At 49.3% G+C, this 23221-nt stretch overlaps 1 protein-coding gene across 16 annotated transcripts in view; it reads right to left on the reverse strand.

The window, feature by feature from the left end:
- Positions 1-23221, reverse strand: part of RAB3IL1 (RAB3A interacting protein like 1) — a 69644-nt gene that overhangs the window by 39710 nt on the left and 6713 nt on the right. For 9 of the 16 annotated variants that reach the window (XR_006291952.1, XR_006291951.1, XR_006291953.1 and 6 more), the window contains exons 2-11: positions 12551-12800; positions 12061-12156; positions 10939-11016; positions 9956-10171; positions 7573-7698; positions 6186-6314; positions 5928-6040; positions 4790-4813; positions 2186-2285; positions 418-484 (exon numbers count right to left, since the gene is read on the reverse strand). Coding sequence is in view for 12 of the 16 variants with exons in the window: in XM_043550206.1 (XP_043406141.1) it covers positions 418-484; positions 2186-2285; positions 4790-4813; positions 5928-6040; positions 6186-6314; positions 7573-7698; positions 9956-10171; positions 10939-11016; positions 12061-12156; positions 12551-12800 (1199 nt within the window). In the remaining 4 variants the exon portion in view is untranslated. Of the gene's footprint in view, positions 1-417; positions 485-2185; positions 2286-3117; positions 3779-4789; positions 4814-5927; positions 6041-6185; positions 6315-7572; positions 7699-9955; positions 10172-10938; positions 11017-12060; positions 12157-12550; positions 12801-23221 lie in introns of those variants that run through there. The other 7 variants (XM_043550207.1, XM_043550210.1, XM_043550211.1 and 4 more) reach the window with 4 other exon arrangements.

The following is a 23221-nucleotide window of genomic DNA, read 5'->3' on the forward strand; positions in this document are numbered from 1 at the left end:
GAGTGAGCCACAGGAGTAGGGCCATCCTGCTCAGCCAGCCCTGCAGCATGGGGCACAGCCCCCAAAGCACAGAGTGTGAGCATCTCCTTTCCTTCTCCACCCCACTCCTGCCCGTCCCACACCTCAGGCCTCTTGTCCCCCTCCCTTGCTTCCCTGCCCCTTTACTGACCTCTCTCCCTCAACCTGTCTAGAGCTCTCCACATCTCCCTCCCATTCAGCTAGACTGGGGCCCTCCCATCCCTCCAGAGCATTTACTAGGCTGAGGGAAAATCCCATCTGCCCTCTCGCCTCCCTTCACTGAACATTAGGAACCCAGTCCCTTTCTGTAACAGGGAGCAGCTCTTGCAATAGCTCCCACTGACCAGCAGTGGGCAGCCACACCCAACCCTCTGCTGGGGGCCACCAGCTGCCTCTTACCATCCTGTCTCACCAAGCCCTGCTGGATGTAGCGAATGTAGGTGAAGAAGTTGCATACGGCTGTGATCTAGGAGAGAGAGAGAGAGTGAGAGATAGAGAGAGAGAGAGAGAGAGAGAGAGAGAGAGAGAGAGAGAGAGAGAGACATTGCTGTAAAACGGCCTCACCAATGATAATAATAGCACAGCAGGGGCTGGCCAAAGCAAAGGCAGATACACTGGCCAGAGGACCCTTTTTCCTTAAGTCTGCAGGGTTTGGCATCGCCATCACCCACCTCAGTGCTTTGGCGTCATCATCTATGCTCACAGGGCTGATTTTCACAAGTGCAGAGCGCCCGCAACTCCAGCTGGAGTCAATGGGAGCTCAGCACTACTGTCACTTTGGAAATCCTGGAACTAACCCATGGGACTCTCCCTGGCAGGAGGAGGAGAGTAAAGTGGGATAGGCAGGGGAAGTGCAGATATAGAGCTAGACTGGGAGTAAAGGGTGGTGGGGTCTAATGTCCGCTCTGCCACTGAGGCACTGTGTGACCTTGAGCAAGTCACTTCATCTCTCTGGGGCCCTATTTCCTCACCTGCAGCAATACTGAAGTACTTTGAGAATTATGGATGAAAAGAGTTTTCTAAGTCCTGTGTATTTTAAGCCAGGGATGAGAGTTAGGAGAGAGGCAGATATTTATGTGTATTCAGTATCAGAAATTAAGGCTGTGTAAAGATGATGGGGGGAGAGATAGCTCAGTGGTTTGAGCATTGGCCTGCTAAACCCAGGGTTGTAAGTTCAATCCTTGAGGGGGGCCATTTAGGGATCTGGAGCAAAAATTGGGGATTGGTCCTGCTTTGAGCAGGGGGCTGGACTAGATGACCTCTTGAGGTCCCTTCCAACCCTGATAGTCTATGAGCAGGGGCTGGCAAAGTTTCACTACAATATTTGTAACTGAAACATACTAGGCCAGAAATAAGGACCTAGAACTTTTGCACTTTGTGAACATTCAGACTTGAGAGGAAGAACTGAGCTCTGCTGAAAGAAGTTTTACAACATGGGAATTTCTTTTGTTTGAAAACAGCCCTAGAGAAAAACTACACTGTTTGTGCAAGGAGGGGTTGTGCTAAATTGGACTGCTTTTGTTGACGTGAAAAAGTTTGAGCTCTGTTGCCAATATCCCCCACAGCCCTATCCCAGACAGAGATTGCTGTAGGGAATGATTTGCTCCTTTAGGCCCCAAGTCAGCAAAGCACTTAAACACATGGTTACCTTTTAGGCAAATGCTTGATAGCTTTGCTGAAGAGAGCTAAGCATAACCATTTGTTTAAGTACTTTGCTGAATCAGGGCCATAATAATACTGAATAATTTATCTGTTCAGTGCTCTCCAGAGTAAAAGGAGAGTCTGTTTCCAGAACAGCCTTAGTCACTGCTCTCCACTGCACAGTAACGAAACCCAGCATTCAAGGAACAGTGAAATATAGTGTTTGACAAAGGAAATCAAAGCTTCACAGAGAATCAAATCATGGAGAAGAGAGAAGTAAAGACATATTTTGAAAGTTACTGTTGCCTTAAATGAGTGACACAACCCAGACCACTGCATGGTATTGTACCCTGAGAAACAGGGCGGGGTAGCAGCGATCAATGCAAACTGACTGAGAGCCAACCCAACTCTATCAGCCCAATTCACTCCTACTGTCTTCTGTGGAGCTACACCAGGGATTACTCTGTTTCAGTTCCTGGAAGGAGCTGGGAAGAAGAGCTGGCCCCTGGGATACTGGAGGACTTACCCTGGCCCTGCAGGATGGTGAGATGTAATAATAGTTCCCAGAATCCCCTAGCTTGATGCGGTGTTTGCAGGCTCGAGACAGGCCACTCAGAGCGCACTTCCTGCCAGGAGAAAGGAAACCAGTGCTTCAGTGAAGGAGAACTCCTGGAGGAACAGAGCATGGCAGCTAGCAGCTTCCTCAAGCCAACCCCCAGGAGCCAGGTCTGAGTCAGTCAGAGCCCAGGAGAGGAAAGAAGAAGGTGGGATTTGAGTTCTCTGCTGCCAGGAACAATTCAATAAAAGCTGCAGGAAGGGGCAAGTACAGGAGAATTCTCATCCTACATTTGCACAGGAGGCACCAGGAGCTACACAATCCCCAGGTAAACTGATACAGGGCCCCGCACGCCAGGGCTCCCCGGGATGGTCTGAAACCAGAAGGACATGCAGTGCTGGCAACAGGCCAGGAGAAAAGCTGTTAGACATTAGGATAAAGTAATGTAACAAGTGTAAAGAGTTCTGTCTGTTCTCTACACCCTCTCCATCACACATGCACTGGGGGTTACTCAGCCTTAGGAAAAGGGGCTCTATGTTCTGTGAGGGGAGAAGGCTGTTCCTTCATCACGGCTCAGGGCTGGATCTGTTTGGTCAGAGTGCCGCATGACGGCTATTCAGACCGCCCCTGAGACCTGGTCTAGTGCACATCAGAAGGTCTGCGGCCAAGCTCAGATTGCGGTTCAGTTTCTCCACGCAGAAACATGGCACCATATGCTCCATACTCAGATCTTTAAGTTGTTCCATTCTACTACTATCACAGTGGGAGTGGCGGGGTTTTAGGACATATTCCCTCCATAATACAGATTCCCTGATGGACCAGAGCCACTTGGACCACCCAGTCTGATCCCTGCATTTTGCAGGGTCTCTCACTCTTTTATTCTCATTAACCTAGTCTCCAACCTTCTCTTGAACTCTGTAGCAATGGTGCCTTGACCAACCATCCCCTTCACTACTCCGTTGCTCTGAGCATCCCTCTTAGACCTTCTTCTTCCTTATCTTTAAAGTTATTGCTCTTTGTCCTACCATCTTCCAAGACTGGGAATGTTCCCCTTTCTCAGTTTATATTGTTGTTACTCTGAAGGTATTTATAAACCAAAGGCCAGATCCTGAGCTCAATCACACTGGTGTAAGTCCAGAATGCCTCTGCTTTTCCCTTGGCTCATGCCCAGTTCAGAGCCAAAGCCTGGAGCCCTTACTCAAGCAGAGCTTTCACTGAAGCCAATGGGAGTTTTACCAATGTTCCTCATCATCTGTCTCTGTGCACACAGCCACTCACTGGGAATTGAACCCAGTTTCAAAACACAAGCCTCTATCATGTGAGCTAAAAAGGACTAACTCCATTATCTGGAGACAGTCGAAGGCTGATAACCTCTTCTACGGTCCTGCCACAAAGGGGATATGTAATACTCTCTGGCAGCACGCTACTACATAGCTCCTTCAACCTCCCCTTATGCATGTCTTCTCTTCCAATCAGTGTATCATTCCTTTGTTGTCCTTTAACGCGTGCTCTTCCGGGAAGCTTTTTCTGCTGGAACCCACAGCACAGTCGGTCAGTTCTAACCTGTGCCAATGTCACACAGAGGCCAAGTTCAAACATTAACTTTTAAACTTCAAACACGAACTTAAACAAGAAAAGGTTTATAAATTAAATCCCATCTGCAACAAAAGTGGAATGCCCATGTGGTCTGGCATCTTCACTGAATGACCACATGGACTATACACTGGGGCTCATCGCTGATTATACCCAATGATTGCAGTTGGTATCTTGGAGGCAGTGAAGTTATAGTGCCCTCCAGAGTCCCTTTTAATCAGATGGGGCCTGATCCAAAGCCCACTGAAACTGAGGGGAGTCTTTCCAGATCAAAGGCCAGGAGATGTTGGGGTGTCCTGATCTTCTCTGACTCTTTTCAACTGTCTGTAAAGAAAACTCCAGTTTCCAGCATTTGCTGAAAAATTCCAGGAACATTTCCAGCATCACTCCATGCAGCCCAATAGGGATTTCCTGGGATTTCTCAGCATTTAACCACCGTCACATCCTTCTCAGTCCCCACGCCTCTGGGCTGGATGCTGGCTTCACTCCTTAGCTGTGAAAGTAGCTAGGATGGCCATGAATCAGGCAGAAAGAATCAGAGAGATTGGAAATGTGACACCAAATGTTCAGGAAGGCTTGTGAGCCTGTTTAATTATCTTCTCTCCCCCACTAGCAAGGGATTTAAACAGACAAACGCACCAAAAAATAAAAGAAGAAGCCTGGCCTATGTTTTCTGAAGTGAGGAATGATTTGGGCTGCCTGGTTTTCGAGACATATTAAAGGGAGAAGATTTTCAGAGAGTGCCGAGCACTCACACTCCAGAAACCAGGCCTCTCTCTAAGTTGGGCCCAAAATCATTAGTCACTTTTAGGCATTTGTCCCAAAGAGTATTGTAAGTGGGACCTTCAATTCACGTTCCGGCATTAACAGGATTAAAAAAGTTACTGGCTAAACTCCAGCCTCAAAGCCATTAGTAACCAGGGGAGTTAGTAACTTGTTAATGGATCAGAGATATTTAATCATTGGCTAAAAATCACTTACGTTACAATTTGTGACCGGAACCCGCTGTGAGAAGAGACAAAAGAACAAAAGGCAACCAGTCAGGATACACACAGGACGGCTTGGTTTTGGCATGGGACTAACACTCACAGAGTGATTTGTTTTGAGAAGAGAGAGAATGTGGAACAGCTTGCCATGCAGTCTGTGTGTCATTCAGGTCATTGCCTCGTGACATGACAGATGACCTTTGGCTTGGACCAAGCTGACCTAAACACAACAGCTAAGTGAAATCCTCTCTCTTGGTCAAGAAACGTAAAGCTCAGGAGTCTGACCCCTCTCTGTTTGCAGTGATACTGGATTGAACCATTTCCTGCCACCGCCCTTCCTGGGGGAACTGAGGCCCTGTAACATCAGGAGCACAGACAGACAAGTGATTCCCAAGCTGTCACAGTAGTAACTCTGAAAACAGTCGATGCAGCTCTCAGGAGGGGTTGGGGTGAAAGATAGGGAGGAGAGATGGGTGAGCTCATTTTGCCACATTTCAAACCCACCTAGAGCATCATGGGTTCAAAAATGTGATGTGAACTTGGACACTATGGGACACATGCATAGGAGAAATTGCAAGAGGGGAGGAATAAAAAACACCATCTGCGGGTCACCCCGTCCTGCCGGCTCAGCTTCTGGGGGTTCTCCTAGCCCCAGTACATAGCAAATTCTACCCTTGAGAGATAATGTTTTCAAATGACTCACCCTTGGATGACTCCCCCCGCCCCGAGTTTAAGTTAGAGGAAGAAAACATTCAGTAAGTTTGTGAACTCCAAATAGTTTTTCCAGCCCCCAAAAATGACTCAGGAGGACTCCAAGGCCTCAAACTCCATGTGGTTCAACCAGCCCCTAGTGGTAAGTGCTTGGATCCAGGCCAGCTTCTGGCCTTGGTTTGGGATGGGAAAACACACTGTGAAATATTAGCTAAAGAGGCGTTTCTACACCAGACTACTCAGCTACTACCCAGTACTGCTCAGATGCTCAGGTGATGGGAACCCTAGAGAGACCTGAGATAGCGCTCTAGAGACACAGCAGAAGACTGAGCAGATGTGTGGGATGGAAGCTGCCGTAGCCTGGGAGGAGACTGGATGTGAGAGTCAGCGATGGCTGAGGGAGCACCTGGGAGGTTCCTTACTTTGGTCCGCCACATTCCATCGCCGACACCTTCACCACGGGCAGTGCCTGGGTAGCCACAGGCTCTATGGTGAGTGTGTTCCGCTCCACGGCCTCCCGCACCAGCTCTGATAGCTACAGCGAGAAACACAGAACTGAATTCAGATCGGCAAAGCTCATGTCCGGTGAGGTGGCGACTGCGCCCCTCCTCAGCATCAGTACAGCCTGAATGTCTGAGCAGAACGATCCCCCAAGTCCTTGCTTCTGCTCCAGCGCTCACCTCCTGTTTGGTGAAGTCTAGACAGGGCCCCACATCTTCCCGGTAAATCCTCTCCAGGAAGGAGCAGGATTTTTCCAGAGTCGGGGATTCCTTCCAGGCCTGGAACTCGGCGAACAGGATGGAGTCAACCTGCAGCGAGTGTCAGGGGAGACAGAGGAAGAGAGAAGGTGTGGGGTTGGGGAGAGGGGGAAAGACACCACAAGAGTTAGCACACCTATTCCCCAACTACAAGGCTGCCTTGGAACTGCAGAGAAAAGCAGGATCACCCCAGGGGAACCTCTGCATCTGCCTTGTCTGCCACCCACATCACCATCTCTGTGACAGATTAACATGCCAGGTGAGGGTAGCTCAGTCTGAGGCCTGTGAAATGCCCGAGTTCCCCAAGGGCAAGGCAGAGTTCCCACTGGGGGAGGCAGCCAGAGAGCGAGTGAATAGACCAAATTCCCCTCTCATCCCAGGGCTAGCCCATGATGGCAACGAAGTTCAGGACATAAAGGCAGAATCCCCTCGGAGAAAGAGGTCAATACAGCAAAGGAGTGAGTCAGGGAAAAGTTTTCAGTGAATAGCCATCACCATTTCTATCCATTTGCGTAGCAGGTGTGCTGGCCCTTTAAAGATAGGTCCAAACCCAGCAGCCTCGGAGCTGCGGCAGCCCAGAACTGAGGAATTCTGAGAGGAGCTGTTCCCAGAAGTGATGGGGATTATAGGCAGCGGGGCATGCACAGAAGGGAAAGTAGGGAATAAGAAGCAGCCTTCCTTCAGAGCACAAAATGGCTACATTTGTTATGGGTTCTCTGCAGAGAGGGAGCTTTCCAGGGCCTGGGAGCTGCTGCACATATTCCCCTTTGCAGATGGGACTCAAATTCACAGCTGTGAGGGACCCACAGCAAATCTTGCCTCTTCCCTAGTCTCTCTCATTTTATATCCTGCTTCCCTGCCTGCTCCCAGCATGCCCTACAATTCCCATCAGTCCAACGCCAAATCCCAGCATGCCTCGGCTCTAGGCTGCAGCAGTGACAGGATCGTGCTGGGCCTGGCCCTATCCTTAAACAGCCAGCAGACCCTGTTATAGTTTGTTAAAGGAACATGGGGAGGGGGAGGGGGGAACAAAACAAGCCCAGCATGAAAAAAACGTAAGTGAACAAAGCAGCCCAGTCTGTCCTGACAGTGCACTAGCTCTTTGCTATGGAGACTGCTCACCTGGTGCCAGGAGACAACTCCAGCGCCACAATATGGAAGTCAATTAGAGAAACAAAACAAAACAAAAAAAATGGATGTTAGTGTCAAAGAAAGGTAGAGCTGAAAGGCTGAAGCTGGGAGAGGCTGATGAATCCCACCCTCCCCCTAGCCTGTCCTCTGTGCCAATCTGTTCTAGCTCAGAGGTTACCTGCCGCAAGGAGGACGACGAGGAAGAATCTCCCACCAGGGCCTGCCAGCCTGGGTCATAGGTGATGTGGATGGCCTTCCCCGGGACAATACAGAGGAGCAGAGAGAGAAGAGTGGGCACCCCAAACTTTGAAGGACGAGTGGAGAGAAGAGAGACAGACAAGGAAACAGTTCAGAGGGGCAGGCAGAGAAAGAAAGGCAAAAATGTGAGACAGACGATACAGAAAAATTGAGTTCTGCCCGTCAGCATGCCGAGTGCCTCTCAAAAGGTCGTAGGTTCTTCAGCATTTCCTTGGCCTATGATTTCAGGAGCGACCAGTGATTTGGGGTTGCTCAGTTTTTGGGTGCCCAGCTTGAGCTGCCTTAAAGAAACCCAATTTTCCCAACATGTTGCGCAACCCTGAGGCCCCATAAGTGTGTCTCAAGTCAGGCACCTAAAAACAGAGGCATTCAAATTCACTAGTCACGTTTTTAAAAATGTAGGCCCCGGATTTTAGGCAGCTGGTTAGCTGCACCAATGGAAATCCCTTGTGTAGACACAGTTTACACCAGAGCAAGGGCGCAGTAGGGACCTTGCCAGGATTATGCATTTAGTGAGCAAGAAAGGGAAAATAATTACCATCTTTGGTATTCTACAAGCACCTTCCAGCCAAGAATTTCCCATTGATTACAGACCTTCGGTGACTGACCCTCGTAACTATAGCAAGCAATTGACAGCATCAGCAAACACAGCCCTTTGTTGTTTATGAACTGCACGCAAACAGAGCAGGACTTTTACAAGTTTGTCCCCAAGTCACAATTGTTCAGCTAATGCCTGGCACGGGCTGCGCTAGCTTTTCAGCTGTTCGATATCAGCGAGTCAATAGTGCAGCTACCTGACTGGACACCTGAGTCATAGGCTATTGCTTCTGGTCCCTGATTGGATCACCTTGTTTAGCAGCTCACTGGAGTTCTGATTCATGCAGGGAGAGGAGCCTCTTTCCCTATTGCCACAAGAAGGATCTTTCTATTTGGCTACATACTCGGACTTCAAATTTCAACATATCTGGGTTCTTTCTTACCTGAGCAAGAGAAAGGTAGATGTAAACCAATGAAGCAAGACTTGATGGCTATTTAACAGACCTTTCCTTTGATTCTCTCCTCATGTTCACACACAGACTGTGTGTGTAATTCTAATCCCATACACGGTGATATCAGCAGCTGCTGAAGTGCAGACTGAATCCACCCATCCCTACTGCCATTCACTGAAGTCACTGTCAGACAAATGAGCCATCCGAGAGGTCAGCCCAGTCCTCTCTGGTCACCTCTTCCTGGTCTGATTAGCTGTCTCACTTCCTGGCTGCGTTCTAGGTACAAGCCAGATGGGCCAAGTGCCTCCCTGCTCTTGAAATGCTTCCATGCTGCAGACACCAATGCTCCTGGTGGTGGAGGCAAAGCACATGCAGCCCCCACTGCAACCACGTGTTTTTTCTTCCTGCTCAAATACCAAAACTTGCTTCCTCGTCCCTCCAGCTCTCACACCCACAAGGAGTTTTCCAGATGGCCGTGTAAACACTCGTGCAAAGGTGCGTTCACATAACTAGTCACAACACTGTTTGCAGAAAGATAAATTCTGGCAGACCCATGTTGTACTCACATCAGTGTTTAGGGAGACCAAATGAAAGGGGCCACAGAACTCAGTGAAAGAAATTAATAGGATTTTAGTTGAAACAACAGCCACAAAAGCTGTTTGTATTTATTTGCCCGGCTCTATCCAGGAGGCAGGCAATACCTGCTTTGCAGGTAGAGAAACTGAGACACAGGGAGGAAAGGTGACTTGCCCAAGGTCACACAGTGAGGCAGTGGCAGAGCCAAGGAACAGAAAGCAGAAATTCCGACTCCCAGTCCTGGGCTCTAACCACTAGTCCACACTAGACAGATGGGAAATCAAAGCAAACAGCATTAGCCAGAGCAGCCGTTAGACTGCAGAGGCAGATCAGGAAAGCCAGTTCTCAGTAGTTGCTTACGGCCTGATGCCAGCACAGCTACGAGCCTTATCCATACAGCCAGGAAAGTTCTGGAAAGGCATGCAGGTTGTTTCCAGAGGTTCTCTCCTGAACCCAGACTGGAGTTAATCCTGTAAGGGGAAGTCCCCACAGTCTGGGATTTTGCCAAGAAACCCCCAGCTCCCAGCACAGCAAGACTCAGAGGACTCCTAATCCACGAATGGCATTACTGTGAACATCACTGAAACCGCGGAGTAGGGGAAAGGCTGTGAGCTCTGCAGACCTCAAGGGAATCCCTGAGAAGATCCCTCCACCAGCTCTCTCCCCAGCTCCTCCCCAGCATGTGGGCTCAAGCCCACGCAGGGCCAAGAGCTGATGTGGTGAATGGATTTCACCCACCTCTTTGCACTCGTTGCTGACCGACTCCAGGGGCAGGCTCTGGCTGGTGGCTGCGACTACCGCACTGCTGGCACTCTTGTTCCGCCCGTGCCCTTTCCTGAAGACAGCTTTGGAGGGGCTTTGGAGCTGGGGATGCAACTCCCGGTTTGGAGAGGAAGGTGTGGAAGTGATCACCAGAGTTTTCAAAGCAGTCACCTCTGCTTGCAGCATGTCGATCTGGGAGACAAGGAGAGTCAGCAACGCCACCACCTCCACCCAGCAGAGTCCCATGCACCGCACAGGGAATGCATGCTCAGGATCCCGGGGCGTCCGCACCACCCAGCCACCCACTCAGCCTAGGAGACATCTCTTGATCCATCCACAGCATCCGCCCAGCTCTTCCACCCCCTGCTCGTCCCAGAATCTCAAACCAGGGAGCAGGGTCTGTGCAGATCAGAAACAACTTGCAGAGCCTTCCCTGCCCCTCCCAATCCACATCCCCCCAATGGCTCAGGCTCTGCAGGCAGGGCATATTTAAGTCTTGTAGCCAGAGACCCCTTCCCTGATGAGGCATCAGCAGCACATGTAGCTCCATGCCCCCATGGTACACCCTGATCAGGGAATCCTGTCCCTAACTCCTATCTCCCCAGACTCCCTTATCCATGGTGCCTCTAAGCAGCAGTTTGTCCTGCACTAGGCAACAAACTGCAGCTAGGTGAAGCTGCTGGTCAGTTCTGTGCTTGTGGGAGCCCAGGTGAAATTCAGGGCCCTGTTTTTCACAGGAGAGTTGGATCTGCTGCTGGTTTCAATGGCACGTTTCCCCACATTCAGTAGCAGCTGTGCGGTGAGCTGAGAGACCTGCTGACTGTCTAGAGGCCAGTAGTCCAGGAGGTCCCACTGGGAGGAGACTGGATGGGATGTGACCCTCAGCTACGTTGCTATCCCCCTGCCCACAGGCAGCCCTGTGTCTGTACAGCAGGGGGATGGGATTGGAGAGTCCTCACCTTTCCTCGGGCCTCCCTCAGCTGCTTCTCTGATGCAGCCTGCTTAGTGTTTGCATCTCTTACCATCTTGTGCGCTTCCTGCAGCAGAGGGAGAACGTGTTACCTCCTGCTCATCGCAGCCAGAGTCCCAGCTACACACAGCCCCTGCGATGAGCAAACCCACAAAGCCAAGCAACACATTCTACCCTGCACCCTGGCGTTTTACATGCAGCTCAGCAGTTCTCCTGGGGGGCAGGGTACTCAAGGGTCCCCCTAGCGAGTGTGGCAGCCTTCCCAAGGACAGCGGGGAGCTCAGAGCACAGTGCCCCCGGCGCAGGCCTGTCTCCAACTGGCACAATAAGGCCCTAACCTTCCTCTGTTCAAGTGCTAGGCATTTGAGTGTCCTGGGCAGCTGGAAGACAGGATTTTACTGGCCTGTGAGCTCATCATGAGCCATGGCACAAGAACGTGGGTCCTTTCATTGTTCACCCTCTCCAGCAGAATGCAGTAAAGCAGCTCCCAGGGGTGCAGTGCACTGAGGGCATTGTGGTGCCTCTCTCCAGGCAAGGGCTGGGTGCTGGCGTCTGGGAGAGGGTTGGGGAGCAGCAGGCAGCCTGTAGAATGGGCCACATGAGAACAGCTGCAGCAAGCCCAGGGCACAGCTAGGGCACCAGCGAAAGGACTAAACTGCCCAGCTTCAGCAGCAACAGAAGCAACAGTCGAATAAACCAGCTGCTTTGGGGGGAGCAGGACACAAACACCCAGACTCTCCGAGACTAGATCCCGCCTCAGACACCGCTGGCTGAAAACCGAAGTGTAACGAATACACGTGCTGCTTCATTTTATGTTTCCTGCCAGAGCGGCTGGGGTGTCTGGAGGTGGAGTGGGGGAAGGGAGAACGCCTGTTCCCCATGCCAGTGCCCTGCATGCTGCCCCTCCCCATTAATACAGCTGCCAGCTTGCACTATGCTCTGCCATCCTGCATATGCAATCGGCCAGCTCTACTGTTCAGACTGGGAAGGGCTAGCCATGGATGCCCGAAACCCCGAGGCGTGGGCAAAGTGAGGAGAGAGCCTGTCCCAAGGGGGACAGTGAGTGACCTCCGTTTAGCGAGTAACTGGGGAAGGGGGAGGGAAGTGGTACCTCGAACAGACTGGCTGTCAGCTCCTCCAGCTCCTGCTCCAGCTGCTCTCTGACCTTTGACAGCCTCTCACATTCCTCATCCTTCAGCTTCAGCTCCTGCAGAGGGGAAGCCCGGGGACTTCGGCATGCTGGACAGAAGCACATGCCAGGCCCCAGTACGCTCTGCAGACAGCACCACCCTCTTCCACCTGCCTCATTCTCTCCCGCTGCATCCTGCTGCCCCCTCCCGCTCTGCACACACTAACGCTACCCCTCCCCCTGCCCCACATCTGTGCGGATTCCAGCCCCACCTTCCCCACTCACCCCCAACCACTCCAGACGCTCACGCTGGGCTCATTGTTAGTACCCTAACAGGGTGTGCTCCCACCTTCCAGCCCGTGGAAACTCCCGCTCCGTCTACCCTTTTCACCCTTCAATTCCCGGTCTGTGCCCCCGCCCCATGGTGTGCTTGTCACCTCCCCCATATACACACCCGCGCCCAAGCCTTTACCTTCTGGGCTCTGTGGAGCTCCTCCTTCAGGAACTCGGATCCCTTCTCACGGATCTCCACCGAGGAGCTGCGCAGGCGGGAGACATTGAGCTGAGCTGTGGATTGGTCGTCGTCTCCCCCACCTGCCTCCCTGCAGCGAGGTTCCAACTGTGGCAGCTCCTTCCCACCGCTGGATGATGCCAGCGGCTTCCACTGTCCCACCGCCGGTTGCTTCTGGAGCTGCTGGCTGCCTTCCTTGAACGGGGCCTGGCTGGGGGACACAAGCATGTGAAACATGAGCCAAGGGTCAGAGATCCAGGATGTGGACAGCGCCAGGATCCAAGCACCTTATGATCTCATCATTTAAGGGGTTCTCCATAGAAAGCTCTCCCAGATCTCATCATTTAAGGGGTTCTCCATAGAAAGCTCTCCCCCCAGTGGAAATGAGCCTTCGGCTAATGGCCAGCACTGAGAGGGACTGCGATACCCAGGGAATGATAATGCTGCAGGAAGAGTGTATAGGTCTCAGGAGTGTGGAAGGGTGAAGGGGCGACATGGGGTGGATGTGCCACTTGAGACCAGAACACAGAGCAGGCTAATCCGCAGCTCAGGTTATAAGATCACTGCAGAGTTGAGGGGTCTCCAACAGCATTTGCAAGCCAGCTGGATCGTGTCATGCTGGTGTCTCGCCCCACTGCGCGCACGGCTCTTCCCCTGGCTTGGTGATCCACAAAGGAGATCGACAGTGCTGGGCAGACCAGGGCAGCACACATATCTGGCCTGCTGCCCTACGGGAACAGGACAACCATGCAAGATGTTAATTGCAGGCAGGTCGAAGGGCTGAGAGGGCGTTAACAGCAGGGGTGAGCCTCATCCCAAAACAGCCAAGGGACTGCTGGGGCTCCATTCTTAAGGGACCTGTAGCTCAGGGGCTAATCCACCACTCCAGAAATTGAATCCACCTCTCTAGAGGTAAGATCAGGAAGGGGAGGCAACTCACAGGCTTCATCTCTCACCATTCCAATTCCAGGTGCCCTGGCATTTGGGGAAGAAGCACAGACTCCCACAGTGCCAGAGTCTCTCTAAAGAGTGTTGAGGGATAACGCAAGGGGCATCAGGCAGGATGAGCTCAGAGGAGCTGCTTTTGCTCTGTGGGTGGCAGCGCTGGGTTCGCTCTCCCTCGATGAAGGGCCTTCTAGGAAGGGAAAACCCTAAACAAGCCACTTCCTCCCATTCAGCTCTTCGAACAAGGACCAGGACAGAATCACCAGAGCACACACTGGGTCCAGGAGCCCATTATAAGGACCAGGTTATTGTCAAAGGGAGATTAGGGTTAATGCAAGGGAAGGGATGGCAGAGAGGCCACCCCACCCTCTGTACCTGTGCTGTCACACTGCCCACAGCTGGCACCCAGCCAGAGATCACAGTTCCTTGGGAGGAATAAAAGCAGAGGTGCCATTTAGAGGGGGGGCTCCTCCCCCACCCCAAGTTTCGTACAGGAGATGAGCTCCCATGCAGAGCTCTTAAGGGCAGCACAGCCGGAGTGTGGAATGTGAGTTCTGCAGAGGAGACCTGCTGCTCCAAGCTTGTGGCCCTGGGGCAGGCAGTCAGTATTTTGTTTACAAACAGAGGCAGGGTGATTAAGATAAGAAAGGGCTAGTAATTAAATTAAGGATCTGGAAGTCATTAGATGGGCCTGTAAAACAGAAATCCCTCTGCAGGGGGTGGCGGGTGTTGCAGGGGATGCAGAAGAAATACAGCCAAGCCTTCTGAGCCAAGGTTACATTCAGAAAAGTGGGAGACTTGTGGGGCGCACGTGAAAAGAAGGGGCCAAAACCCAGGGAAGGGACAGCCATGGTATAGAGAAGTTCCCACTCTACCTGTGGTACTTATGTGGCCCCATTACCATAGTATCTGAGCGCCTCACAATGTCTAACCTATTTCTCCTCACAGCCCTTCAGTGAGGCAGAGCCATGCTGTTATCCCCATTGTACAGATGGGGCACTGAGGCACAGAGAGACTAGAGGCTAGATTTTCAAAGGTATTTAGGCACCTAGTGGGATTTTCAAAAGCGCCTAGAAGGTTAAGTGCTTTGTAAACCCCATTAAATGCCTACCTGCATCTTTGGATGCCTAAAAACCTTTGAAACTCTGTCCCTAAGGCATACAGGAAGTCCATGGGGGAAGTAGAACCCAGGTCTCTCAGGGCTAGTTCCTTATCCACTGGACCAGCCTCTCTCTCCGCTATATGCTGCAAAAAAAAAAAAAAAGGAGGACTCTGATAGATGGGAGCACAATCAAGAAGGCCAGTTCTCTGAGACTCCAGCAAACGGTCCGAGGCAATTGGGAAAGATATCATGGTTGACAGCATGAAAAGCAGCACAGAGGGCAGGAAGGATGAAGAAAGAAAGAGGGAGAATAAGAGTCAGATGAGAGAAGATCGCTTAAGCCCCAAGGGGTGGCAGGTTCTGCCCCAGGCTAGGTTGTAGAGCACTGGCTGCTGTGCAATTTTACATTTTAATTGAAAATCATTTTATCATTTTTTGTTCTGAGTTTGAGAAAAGGAAGGAATGAGAAACTGCCGTATGAGTATCAGATGCGTTTATGCCTCAAATTCTTAGGGTTTCAGCTATATCCAGGCCAATTCCAGAACAAAGAACAGAAATTGCATCCAAAGAGTCCATAGTCTCGACGATTATTGTCATGATTTGCATTATTCACTGGGCACCATCTGTGTGCTCAGCAGAATATGCCAGGAAATGTAGTTCCTGAGTCAATGTGTATAAAATGTGTAGCCCTGGATAAGACTGCTCAGATATTTAAGTATGAAGTGTATAGTTACTGAGCATCCGATGAAGTGAGCTGTAGCTCACGAAAGCTTATGTTCAAATAAATTGGTTAGTCTCTAAGGTGCCACAAGTCCTCCTTTTATTTTAATATCTATGAGTGAAGATGCTGACTGCAACAGAAGTTTTACTTGATTAAGGACTAGAAGATTTGACCCTCCAACTTTCTTTCAAGAGGAAGAGCTGCCCAGAACTCCTCTGCCTGTTTATTTTTCTTTCCTGCCTGCAGTAGCCCTGATAGACCTCAGAAGTCTCAAATTTTTTCTCAACTTTAAAATGTGGCATTTTCTTGGTGTTTAGTTTTAAATATTCTCCTGTGAAAACTGCAACGCAATCAATGTAGTGTTGTGCTTAAGAGCCTTCTGGAAAGTAACTAGCCTTTAAACTGAAATCACAGAGTCGCCAACTCTCATGATTTTGTCATGAGTCTCATGATAATTATTGTTTTCCTTAAAGCCCCAAATGCTGGAATCAAGTGGATATGTGATGATTTCAGCCTTCATTCTTAGAAAAAAAAAAAAAAAAAAAGAAGAAGAAGAAGTTTCGAGCCCTAGGGGCTGTGGAGAAAGCTTAAAAATGTGACCCCAGTGCACCCTAAAGGCTTGAAAAGTGGAAGGCAAAGAAAAAGAACACCAAATCTGTTATTTTTACATAATCTCATGAGTTTAAAGCCAATCTCTTGATTTTTGGTGAGCCTAATTCATGATTTTTGAATGTATGTGGTTGGCAATACTGTGAAAGTGACTTGAAAGTGTCAGTTTCATTCCTGTTTAAAGTCAGTTTCTAGTCTATTATCTGTAGTGGGGAAACACCGCTAGAGCCCCAGGCAGGTGCAGTATAAACTCACGGGGCCTTGCCCCAATAGGATGTTTCCAAATGTTAAATGATCTATTCCAAGCTTGGCGAACTGCTAAAAAGTGATAGAAAGTCATCTAGACTTTTCTACAATTGTTGTATTCAATAGTTCGTAACAAAGTAAGAATATACATTAAATTTTTAAACCTAACCAGTGTCCCTTAAGTGACTTGACACAAGATGTCAGAACATGTTAGTATGAGAGCTGAGCGGGTCTAATATTTATTTAATTTTCTTTCTTTATATAGGAATTAGATACAGTGCTCCTGTAAGTTATTTCTAAGTTATTATCTGCAAAACAACTCGAGTCTTCAGGTGCCTACGTAGTCCCTGGAATCACGCTTAAAGTTGCCCGCCCCCCACCAAAATCTGAAATGACGCTCGTGAATAAAAGCCTCCGTTATTCACAGCAAGGGAATTTTCCAAACCCAGAGTCAGCAAAGCTGAACCCTTGGGGAAACAGAGATTGGAAAGAGAAGCTGTGTGTATTAGCAAGCCATGAACCACCAGGGCCCGAGGGTGAGATACACTGAGGCAAAGTTCCCAACTAAGACACAATGCAGGTTGCTTTAAAATGACATGAGCAATGCGTCCTTACAAGGGGAAAGACGGTCCTGTGGTTGGAGACTGGGCTGGGAGTCTGAGGATCTAATCCCAGCCCCATCCCTGATTTACTGAGTGGCTTTGGGCAAGTCACTTCACCCCTTCGTGCCTCAGTTTCCCTATCTTTAAAATGCAGGTAATTTACACCTCTAGCTGACATGGGTGTTGCAAAGATAATTAACTCATTCATGTCTGTACAGCACTTTGAGAATACGGACTATGTATAAGCGCTAAATTACAGTCCCGGATACATTTTTATATGAAATAAGACCCCACAAGAGAGGGTTGTGGTCTCTTTTCAAAGCCTTGGCCTCGATTTTTAAGGTCTCACCTGCAAGATCCACATGTGGAGTGAACTGCACAGAGCTCCCATTACCTCACTCTGAGGGACAAAGAACAAAGCTGACAACAGCAGGACTCAGTCCTGTGACTCCAGGGAGCCCTGGTGTTTGTGAAATGGCCTCTGCCCCGCCCCCAGACCCAGCACCATGATCCAGGATTTCTGATGGACATAATTTAAGTGAGACACCAGCAGGTCTGTGTGGTATACAAGCAAATACACAGTGGGCCTAAAGTTAAGGGCATTGGCTCCCACCTGATCCAAAATTTCATTGTGGCAAGTGAACCCTCACCCCCTTTCACCGCAAACCCGCATTTCCCACACACACACACACAGCAACCACCCCCGACTGAGGAGGAGCAGGCTCTATTTTTAACCAAATATTTACCACCTTCAGTCCAGTGCATTCCCATTGAGCAGATACGGGCTCCCTATTTGTCTTCTTTATTGGTTTCAGAGGCTGGCACGTACATCCACAGCAGAAACGGGGCCCGGATGCCAAGTTGAGCTCCTGCTGAAGAGACACCTCCAGGAGGCTCCTCTCTGAGGCTCAGTGGCTTTTTGTCAGGAGCTTGCCTCGGGCTCCAGAGGCAATATCCTTGTTTAGCTTCTGAGCTGGTGGGGGAAGAGGGGTTCTGGCAGCAGGGGATGTGCGGAGTTGGGGATTCCCAAGGGACTTGGATAGGGGTGACTCCAGTGTTGCCAGGGGAAGGCGAGGGCAATGCTCCAGCAGGGTCAGAACCCAGCTGTCGGGAGACGTCAGTGTGTGGCGAGAGCCCTTGGGGAGCTGGGGAAGGTGCACAGCTCTAAAGGGGAACCCGTCAGGGATCTCCAACAGGGAAAGCTGCAACCCACCACTGCTGTCAGACAATATGGCCACAGACACAATGTGCCATAAGAGGTCAAGTTGGCTTCCAGGGGCACTGACGCAGCCAACCCCGGTGTCAATCAATAATCATCAGTAGCCCCTTGTGGAGGCTTTGTCCTCCTCAGAGCTGGACGTGGGTAATATCAACCTCACATTTGATCGGTGCTCTGCTGTGCCAGTCCACGGCTGTTCATCATGGAAGGGGGCAACAGAGGTGAGGATAATGGGGAGGTGGAGTAGCCTAGGGGGTGGATTTGGAGCAGGATCAAATGCAAAAGCCAAAAGGAAGGTAAAGAGGCAAAGCAAAATCAGGAGAGAGAATAAAGAGAAGACAGAAAAGGAGAGAGGCAGAGAGAAGGGAAAAGGTCAGATGAGACGAGGCCCAACAGATCACAATTGCTCTAGGATAGAAGACAGCAAAGGACAAGCAGCAGCCAATGCAATTCAGAGACCCTGGTTAAAAGAGGAGAGGCGTGGTGCAGGGAAATGGGGCATAGAGAGTGGGAGGAAAAGATAAGAGCAGCAACTAATCCAAAAGCACAGGGAATGAGTGCTGCTGGCGGTTAAAGGTGTATTGCACAGGGCCTGTGCCATTGACTTCTAAAGGAGCAGGATTGAGCCCACAGAAGCTTCTTTACTGGGGAGAACGGGAAGGGCATTAATAAATGAGGAGGAGGCTAAAATGAATGATTAAAACCAAAAGGCTGAGAAGCCAAATTCCTCTTTAAAAATTTGCATTAAGGAAGAAAACCAGGAGAAAGAGGTTAGGCTGATTAGGCTGTGATGAAGATCCTATGGTGATTATTCTTTATATAGCACCATGGGCCTGATCCAAAGCTTCCTAAAGCGCACAGAAAGACTCTCAGTGACTTCAGTAGGCATTGGATCCAGGCCCAAGTGAGCTAGGTTCTTCACATGCAGGTTTGAAGACAAGATCCCAGCTCTCAATTGTTGGTAAGAAGCAGATAAATAATTGGTAGGTGGGGGCAGGGGGTGACAGGGAAGAGGGGCAGAATGTATCAGGTCAGTTTGTTTGGATGACATGAATTCCAGGGTGCTAACAGAACTAGATAACAACTGGAAATTATATTTGAGAAATCATGGGAGAACTGGGAGAGATACCATAGAATTGGATGGGGAAGCAAATGTGGTATCAATCTTCTAAAAAGTAAGAAAGTGTGATCCTGGTAATTGCTATCTGATAAATCCAGCCCATGTGCCATATAAAACAACACAAAAAATACGCAGAGAAAGAAGTCTTTACGCATAATGGGAATGGGTTATGGGAATGGGTTATTAAGAACAAATCATTCCAAGCAAACTGGATAGCACTTTTGATTGAATTACAAAACCAGGAGGAAGGCAGAATGTATAGCTGGGCTTTAGCAAAGCATTTGATGAGAATGTCACACAAAACGTTACAAGGCAGATCTCATTCCAGTTGGCTTGAACAGCAAAGTGCTGTCACATGGGTTGAATGAAAAGTGGCTGAAGGACCATAAACAAGGTGTAGTGAATGATAAATGGCAGCTTGGCAAGAGGGATTGGTGTCCAGAGGAACATTACAGAGATCGGCATGTGGGGCACGATTTTACCGAACAACCTCATTCACGCTCTGGAAGGGGAGGGAAACCGCCCACTAATTTAACGTGCAGATTATACTAAATTGGGAAGTGCTGAAAACAGCAGCAAGTGAAGAAGTGTGTGGGGAAAGAATGGGCAAGAAATTAAATGAGCTTCTGCCAGAAAAAATGAAAGCTAATACTACGGAGCAAAAGTAATCCATACAGAGATACCTCAACGGGTCGGAGGCACTAGGGAAGCAGCAACACACCTTGGGGCCCTGCTCCAAAGCCCACTGAAGTCGACAAGACTCTTTCCATTGCAAACCCATAGCAAACTCCAACCTAGAGAGAAGTGCACAATGCGATGCAAGCAAAAATAGGCAACTACAGTCTGGGAGTGCACAAATAGAAATATTGCATGACCAACCAGCAAGGTGACGGTTCTCCCTACATTGTGCTGGCAAGACCACACCAAGTCTATATTATATTCAGCTCTGAGCTGCTCAAATCCCATGTTGGCAAATCAGAGAGTACTCGGAAGACAGCAAGAGAAATAATTAATGGTTTGGCTGCATTAATGTATAAGAGAAGATTAGCAAACATAAATATGTATAATTTGCCTAAATAATGACAAGGAAAATGGGATTAAGAGTCTTTGAAGGGTATAAACACCAAGGAAGGAATTAGTCAGGGTGATCTAATAGGGTATGACTAGGAGGAAAGGGATGAAGCTAATCAAAGGAACATTTAAACTGTATGAGACAAACCCACCGCAGCATACCGCTGTAGAAATCAATGGAGCTGCACCAAAGATAAATATGGCACAAAGCAGGAAAGGGAGAGAGGGAGGTCTATTCGGCTATTAACATCTCCAGTAAATGATGGGGTGGAATTCAAAAATTTTAAATTAGATTGGATAGAGTCCCGAAGAATATATTGCCAGAACAATCCTTCACCAGCCAGGAAATGAACTAGAGGGGACCTAATAGGTCTTTTCATGTAAGCCTCCTCCTTTGCTTTTCTTTGTTTCTCCTTTTCATAGGATGGAGGAAAAGCTAATTCAGAGACAAATCAGGCGAGGGAAGAATTACAAGGGAAGCAGCAAGTAACAACGGTGGTCCTAACGGTGATTCACTTAATGTGTTCCCAGTGACAGCTATATGAGGGACACCTTAGCTTAGAGGTGAGCAGTCAACATGGGTATTTTTTTTAGTAACCCACTAGACAACACCTACATCCAGATACTCTGCAGCTAATGGTACAAGAAAGGTTGTCTGGCATTGTTCTATGGACAGGATACCACACTTGTAGAATCATGTTAGGGAACTAAGTTCCAGCCCAGGTCATAGCAAGCCCTGTGGTGCCATGTTTCACCAGGGGTCTCAGAGTTCCTTACCAACTTTAACTAAATAACCCTCACACCATCCCTGAGGGGTAGGTATTATAGCCCCCATGCTACAGACAGGGAGACTGAGGCACAGAGAGGGTAACTGGCTTCCTCCAAGTCACACAGTGACTCAGTGGCAAAGCAAGGACTAGGACACAAGGCACCCGAGTACCAGAGCCTATTTGCTAACTACCAGGCTGTTGCTGTATTAACAACCACATCTAGCGGCCACATCATGCTTTGTCTCAGAGGGTATCACAGGAGGGTAAGAACCCAGGTCTTGTGATTCCCGGTCTTGACCTCTGACTGCTAAGCCACGCTGCCTCTCTTGCACTTTATACCTACACACGACTCCCAAGCAACAATTCCAGCGATGCAATGCCAGGGTGCAGAGCTCTAGGCTCTAGCTTCCAGCCCCAGGCCTGCTAGTCTGGATAGCACAGGACTGACTATCCAGGAATAGGGGGCAGACTTTGTGACCAGTCAGCACCCCGGCTCCCCTACAAGCAATTTGGACAGGTGTTAAACAAAGGAAACATGAGTCTCTCCTCTGAGGGCAGGTGCCACATTGCCCATGGGCCAACGATGAGAAGGGATTGGGAGAACCCCTCCCTACCTAGCCTGCAAAGCAGGGAATGAACAAACCAGCGTCATGATGGACATTTTTAGTCCTGCCTACACTATAACTACATTGCTGAGGAACCCTGCAATCCCCTAACTCAGTTTGATCCCTAGCTCCACTGCAAGAAGGATCAGTATGCTCCCCATGTCGTGGGACAACCCTGCTGTAACTAGTCCCCCAGCACAGCCATTGCTACAGTGTAGACGGGATCATGAAGTACCCAGGCAACTCTGCTGTCAAGCCTTGATCTATATTGCCCTGATGGGGCTTTGAAACCAACATTTCACTGAGACCAAGAAGGTGATGGAGGTTCAGTCCTTTTGCTGTTGCTATTGTCAGTCTGGCTGGAGCCTATGCTCTGCAGGATGGTGGGGGGTGTTTTGAAGGCTCTTCTCAATAGGAAATACTAGCTAGAAACTTTTTTTTTTGTTGGATTATATAGCAAAAAAGAGAAAAATGTGCAGGATCCACACTTTTTCCAGCAGGCCCCACTCGTTTCCTGTGGCGCTGATCTGACAGTTATTTCCTGTACGAACTGCCTGCGCGTCTCTCTGGCTAAACTCTGCATTTGAGTTCACAAGGGGATCCTGGCTCTTCTATTCTGATCGCCTGCCACGGAGCAGCCTGAAATCCACACACGCAGAGACAGCAGGAAGCAGGATTCACTGTGCGGTTCGAAAGTAGAGTGTTGTCCATACTGATTTAGCACTGTGCAGCCAACCAGTCTCCACGTACATCCTCGACACACACCTGCCTCACCGGACTTGCTCAGGCACTCAGTGACACACCTCTGAAAGGCATATGCCCTGCCACGACAATAGATGCTATACTGTAGCATGCAGTTCATCTTTCTCATATTTGCTTTACAGGCAGCAAAGAGCCGGGAAGCAGGCCGGGGTGTTCGGCATACACTGATAGTTAAGTAGCATGCAGTATTTCTATATGCAAGATGCGACACATAAATATACTCTATTGGCACTTTATTGTGGTACATTGCCTTATTCAAAGTTTATGTTCAAAGTTTATACACACACTCCACACACACTTTAGAAGAGATCAGACCTTGAAAAATTCAACCCACGTGCTGACAGTGATTAGAAACTCAAAAGCAGTGGTTAGATTGGAAACACTTGGGCAACCTGAACTAGAACGATTCCTGCAGATGCCACTATTAGCTATGGTGTAGTTTTAGTTGCTTGGAAGCTGTAAAGCCCCCATATTTTACTCTTTCCGGGGCAAGCGTACTACACACACACGCCACATTAACTTGCCCAGAGGCCATGAGCGAACAATGCAGTGTCTGTAGACCACACTTTAAAAAACAAAAACAAAACCAGGGGCAGTTTTCATGTTAGGAAACTATTTCCTCGTTAGGTGCCCAATCCTGCTCCCACTGGAGTCAGTGGAAATGCTGACAGTGACTTCAGCGGGATTCAGAATCGGATGACTCTTCTCCCCACCATCTCATCTCCTTTTCTCATCACCATTAACTCTCTCTAAACCCTTCAGCGTTAACCCTGTCTCTCTGCCCTTTAGCGCTCTCTCTCCCCCACGTTTCTCTTTATTCCTGTGGCCCATCAGTTTCTCATCTCTCTTGTTCTTCTGTT

This window comes from Chelonia mydas, chromosome 6 (genome assembly GCF_015237465.2).
Source record: "Chelonia mydas isolate rCheMyd1 chromosome 6, rCheMyd1.pri.v2, whole genome shotgun sequence".
Lineage (NCBI taxonomy): Eukaryota > Metazoa > Chordata > Testudines > Cheloniidae > Chelonia > Chelonia mydas.